This window comes from Mustela nigripes, chromosome 11, assembly GCF_022355385.1.
Source record: "Mustela nigripes isolate SB6536 chromosome 11, MUSNIG.SB6536, whole genome shotgun sequence".
Lineage (NCBI taxonomy): Eukaryota > Metazoa > Chordata > Mammalia > Carnivora > Mustelidae > Mustela > Mustela nigripes.
Genome location: NC_081567.1, coordinates 16,224,451 through 16,229,450, shown reverse-complemented (window position 1 = coordinate 16,229,450; position 5,000 = coordinate 16,224,451). Strand labels below are relative to the sequence as shown.

The 5,000-nt window shown below is 57.6% G+C and overlaps 2 protein-coding genes across 3 annotated transcripts in view; one reads left to right on the top strand and one right to left on the bottom strand.

The window, feature by feature from the left end:
• Window positions 1-1,346: 1,346 nt before the first annotated feature.
• On the bottom strand, window positions 1,347-3,865 carry LOC132026713 (zinc finger protein 688-like). 2 transcript variants are annotated; one of them, XM_059414904.1, is made up of 3 exons: window positions 3,658-3,865; window positions 3,240-3,353; window positions 1,347-2,048 (listed from the first exon to the last, which is right to left on the bottom strand). In XM_059414904.1, exons 1-3 carry the CDS (start codon window positions 3,851-3,853, stop codon window positions 1,528-1,530), a joined length of 831 nt encoding a protein of 276 aa, XP_059270887.1. In that variant the 5' UTR covers window positions 3,854-3,865; the 3' UTR covers window positions 1,347-1,527. The 2 variants fall into 2 exon arrangements, with proteins under 2 accessions (XP_059270887.1, XP_059270888.1); XM_059414905.1 differs by lacking the exon at window positions 3,240-3,353.
• Window positions 3,866-4,193: 328 nt separating this feature from the next.
• The window catches only part of LOC132027298 (uncharacterized), a 5,930-nt gene continuing 5,123 nt past the window's right edge, over window positions 4,194-5,000 (top strand). Inside the window, exons 1-2 of the mRNA XM_059416050.1 lie at window positions 4,194-4,628; window positions 4,898-4,996. Of these exons, the coding sequence (XP_059272033.1) occupies window positions 4,194-4,628; window positions 4,898-4,996 (534 nt within the window). The remainder of the gene's footprint in view (window positions 4,629-4,897; window positions 4,997-5,000) is intronic.

Genomic DNA, 5,000 nt, shown 5'->3' with positions numbered 1-5,000 from the left:
ACTAACATGCGAGGCCTTCTTCTGTATTATCTCATTTAATCCGTACATCACTCCTAGGAGGTAGGTGCTGTTATTATGCAGGTTTCACAGATGAAGAAACTACGGCACAGAGAGGTGAGCAAGCACCGACTCCGCACTGTGCCCATCTTCATCCTTTCTATGAAGCAAGGCTCCCTGTGCCCGAAAATCTACCCCCACAACAATTCCTACTCCGCTATTCCCTCTGTTTCTACTAGACTTCCTAGTCATGATATGGGAAGCACAAGCATCTCCTCTCCAAGCCACATTTCCTGGTGGATCAGCAGCCAGGATGGGTTAGGTGGTCCCTCTGGACCTCTTCCAACCTAGTCTCGATCACCATGGAACAGGGGACCCAAGTCCCAATGTCACTGGAGCCCAGCACAAAACCCACAGGAGCGTCACATCGTGTTTGCTGAGTGAATGAGTGGATGGGACCTGCCTGCCCCAGCCTGGAACTCCCGTACCACCCGGCCATCTCCCCCACAGCAGCCACACGGTCTGCGGCCCCTGAATATTGACAGCACTTTCTAAGTGCAAGGTCACTGGCCTTGGTGGGACTCTCCATCTCCTGCTAAGACTCCCCCGGGAAGGCAGGGCTAGGCCCCTGCCCAGACCCCAGTTTCCACCTCACCCTCACCGGAGCCCCGGCTCTGTTTCCTGCCGAGATGTAACTGCCGTAGAAAGTGGTAGATAACTAGGCACCGTGTCAGCTTTGTCCAGCTTTGCTGCTTTATAGTCATGATGCTTTGAGAAAATCGCTTTGTCCCTCAGAGCCTCAGTTTACTCATCTGCAAAATATGGCTTTGATGTCCACGCCCTGTCTCCTTAGCAGGCTTCTTTCCATTTTCTGAAGCATAAAATGTCAACGACAGTTCACTCTTTCAACAAATGTTTATTGCACATTTACTGTGTCCTACATATTATCTTGTTAAAGTTTCAGCCTTCACAGTAACCCGTTGAGGTAGCTATTTTTAATCTTTATTTTACAGATGAGGGAGCGGAGGCTCAGGGACAGCATGTGACTTTCCGGCTGTGCCTGGGGACAAGCTGCGGAGACTAGATCTGGGCATCCGTGCTCTTTTCCACCCACGTCACTTCCCAGGCTCACTGCTGCGGGGCTGAACCACCCCTGGGTCCTGGGGCCCCTCCCCAGGCCTTAGTCCCCTCAGCCCTTGCCTCTGATGTAGAGCAGCAGCAAGGGGTGAGTTTCTGAGACAACGGTAAAGCCTCAGTGAGATTAACACTTTGAGAAAGGTCCAGCATCTCACTCTACTCTTTGTTTTTGTTTGTTTGTTTGTTTTTTAGAAATACTGGGGCAAGTAGGGTCAAGTTTAATCTATTTGTATCTTTACAGGCACTTTTCTTTTTACAAGTTTTGAAACTTGAGGGATCCTTGAGGGAAGCCCAAGGGATGAATTTCGGTTCCCAAACCCCTGCCACGGGAGCCCCCCTCAGGGCTCAGGCAGTCCAGGTGGTTCAGGCTCAACTCCAGCCTGCGCGAGGGGCTCACCCGCACTCCTCAAAGATGTCTGGGTAGTGTCGGAACAGCACAGGTGGGTCCCGGTCACCCCTCACCGGGGCCCGAGGCACAGCGCGGATGCCAGGCCTCCGGCCCCGCCGCCCCCCAGAGCAGGAGCGGTGGATCCACTGGTGCGCCTCCACCGCGAACTTCCTCTTGAAGCGCATGCCGCACTCGGGGCAGGGGAAGGGCCGCTCGCCGGAGTGCATCCGCCGGTGGCTGACCAGCAGGGATGGGTAGGTGAAGCGGCGGCCGCAGTCCGCACACACGTGCCGCCGCTGGCTGTCCTGAGTGTCCACGCTGGCCGCCGGGGCTGAGGACTGCACGCCTGTGTTCTGGTTCCAGGCGGCACTGGTGGCCGGCTGTGCTCTGCCCCGAGCTTTTCTGACGGTCCAGTCGGGGTTGTGCTTAACCAGCTCTTCCGAAGGCTCCTTGCCGGGAGGCTTTCTGGGTCCCTTGGCTCCCGGCCCTTCTTCCCGTGTGGCTTTCTTCTTGTTTGGGGTGTCTCCTGGGAAATGGAAAGTAAGAGACATTTTATCTTGTTTTTTAAAGATTTTACTTATTTATTTGACAGAGAGAGAGCACAAGTGAGGGGAGCAGCAGGCTCCCTGCCGAGCAGAGAGACTGATGTGGGACTGGATCCCAGGACCCTGGGATCATGACCTGAGCCAAGGGCAGCTCAGCTGACTGAGGCACCCAGGCGCCCCAAGATACATTTCATTCATTTCTTTTTAAAGATTTTATTTATTTATGACAGAGAGAGCGAGAGAGGGAACACAAGCATGGGGGAGCTGGAGAGGGAGAAGGAGGCTCCCTGTGAGCCTGATACAGGGTGGATCCTGGGGGACTAGGGGGGACTGGGATCATGACTTGAGCCGAAGGCAGATGCTTCAGGACTGAGCCACGCAGGTGCCCCCCACCCCCAAGATACATTTTCAAACACATTTGCTTACATCCTCTCAGGTTATAGGGTTCTTATAGTTAGGGAAGCAGCAGCAAAGTCCTCCCCAGCGACTGACACACAGCCTTTGAAGGATGATCAACAAATTTCCCATCTCCTAAGAGTGACTTATCCGGGTCTTGCCTCTCATGTTTCAAATGGGAATCAATGGTTTCTTTACTTCACAGGGTTGTTGGGAGGATTAAATCAGAAGCATGTTAGGCATTTAGTAAATGCTCAATAAAACAATAGCTATTACTACTGTGTTTGCTCCATTTTTTATAGGATAAAACTTGTACAGATGAGGAAGCATCTTGGCTCAAGGTCACTCTGCTAAGGGGTGGGGAGGGGAGATGGTGAGGTTGTTGCCGTTGTTGGGCATTTTCCCTTGTCCCCCCTCTTGTCCCACTTTGCCTTGCTTGAGGAATGTGAAAGGCCGACCTGAAGCCCCGTGCATTCCTAGGTTTTCATTGTGCCCGAAAGGGGAGAATGAGCGGTGTTTTCTCCAAGAGGGCCCTAGAACCGGAGTCTGGGACTTGGGGTCCTGACTCGCCCACTCTGGTCCTAAAATGAGGACCGTCCCGAGTTCTGAAACCTGGCACCAGGTCTGCCTTCTCTCTCCTTTAGTATCCAGCATGGGCCGGGGGCAGAGGGTCTTGAATTCCTTCAGGGCTGCTGGAAGTGGGCATCTAAGGGAAAACTTCGTGGGGCAGGAAGCCCTGGAGCGTCAAGTGGGGGAGACTTGGGACAATCCCTCACCTCTCCGAGCTCCTCCCAGGCTCTCCCCCTCCTCAGGATCCTGGGCGGCGGGGCTCCAAGCCTCACTCTCCTGTTCCATCCAAGAGATGAGGGCTGGTTTGGGGCCTGGGAATCCTGGGAGAGAACAGGGATCACAGTGGGGCTTGAGAGGCTGTCCTGGGCCGATGGCATCCCCCTGCCAGGGTAAGGACACCTCCTCAGAACTTGGGCTCAGCGCGGCCAGGGTCCGCAGTGCTCCTGCCTGAAGGAAGCGGCTGCTGGGTGGAAGCGCTCCCTAACCTGAAGCCCTGGGAGCGGAGGCGGCTGCTGCTGTTGGCGGGACGGTGTGGGATGAGGGCGCACAGTCCTCTCGGTCCTCGTGTCATCTCCCCTGTGAGCCCCAGTGAAGGAGGAGGGGGGCTCTGACCCGGGGCCTCACCGAGCGCGCCCAGGTGGCCGTAGGTCTCCCGCATCACGTCCCGGTACAGGGCCCTCTGCGCGGGCCGCAGGCAGCCCCACTCCTCCGGGGAGAAGTACACGGCCACGTCCGCGAAGCTCACGGCCCCGGCCTCCTTGTACCCAGGCCCGGTCTCCCCCGGTCTCAGCGCCAGAAGCGGGGCTGGGGGCGGCGCCATGGGGCCTCCCGGCCCCGCGCCGTGGCCGTCCCGTCCCCGAGGCCACCGCCTCCCCGCGCGCGGCCTCCGCTCCCGTCGTCCGCAGGAAGGTTCTCCGGAGGTCGGGCCCCGCCCAGCCTCGGCGTCCGATCGCAGTCGAGGGCCCCGAGGTAGCTGGTCGCTAGGGGTTCGGGGGTTGGGAAGGGGACAAACAAAATCCCTCGGTGTTTATTCACTGCCTGGCCCCCTGGACTTAGCCGGGTTTGGGGACCCGGAAGGTGTCTTCCGAGAATATGGCGACATCCTGGCTTCAGCTGTCAGTGGATGCTCTTAAGGGCGCCATTCCGGGATCGCACCAAACATGGCGCCTGCCCGGCTTCTCGAGCCTCCGCGGCCGCTTGCCCTCAACTGCAATGGCCGCCGCAGGTGGGGGTTTCGGGGAGGCGGAGACGGGACGCAGAGGCGTGGCCTGGGGGGCGGGACGTTCCTGCCTTCAAGAAAGATGGACGAGCCGCGGCTTCCAGTACCGCTCTTCGCGGGCGCGGCGCGGCGGCCGGTGATTGGCCCGCAGAGCAGGAAGAGGCGGGCCCGCCCCGCCGCCGGGATTTTGACTGTGGAAGGCGCACCTTGGTCCCCTGGATCGGCGGAGACCCTCGTGGCCTGTGGAGCTCAGCGCCGTGCGGTCGACGGTCTCCGTCTCTGCCTCCCGACGGCGGGGTCTGGACTCGGGCCCCTCCCGCTGCGAGAGCCGCGCAGACCCTCTCCGGACCCTGGGGACGGCCGAGGTGGAGACCAGGTACACGTTTACGGTCGGGACCACGGCTGCGGGGCGCGCCCGACTCTGCACCCGCGGGTGGGCTCTCGGTCTCTGGGCTGGAGCTGATGGGGGGCTTCGGTTTATGCGGTTCGAATCGGAGTGGGGAAGTTATCCAGGTTATCAATTAATTAAATTATGTATTTTATTAATTAACACATTATATTTATTAATATAAATTAATTACTAATTAGTTAAAATTATCCATATTTTAATTTTCTGCAAGTTAATATGCGTGTTTTTTTAAAAAGGAGCACAAAGGTTTTGTTGGGCTGGCAGGAAGGGCCACACCACCTGAGCTCGGACCGGAGAACAAAGGCCCAAGCAGGACCCTGAGACCCCCGCCCCGGGCTC

Coding starts and splice junctions, on each gene's coding strand:
- LOC132026713 (XM_059414904.1), bottom strand. CDS start 3,853: ATGGCGCCGCCCCCAGCCCCGCTTCTGGCGCTGAGACCGGGGGAGACC. Junction 3,354..3,657: donor CGGCCACCTGGGCGCGCTCG/GTGAGGCCCCGG, acceptor GTTCTCTCCCAG/GATTCCCAGGCCCCAAACCA. Junction 2,049..3,239: donor CCTGGGAGGAGCTCGGAGAG/GTGAGGGATTGT, acceptor TCCATTTCCCAG/GAGACACCCCAAACAAGAAG.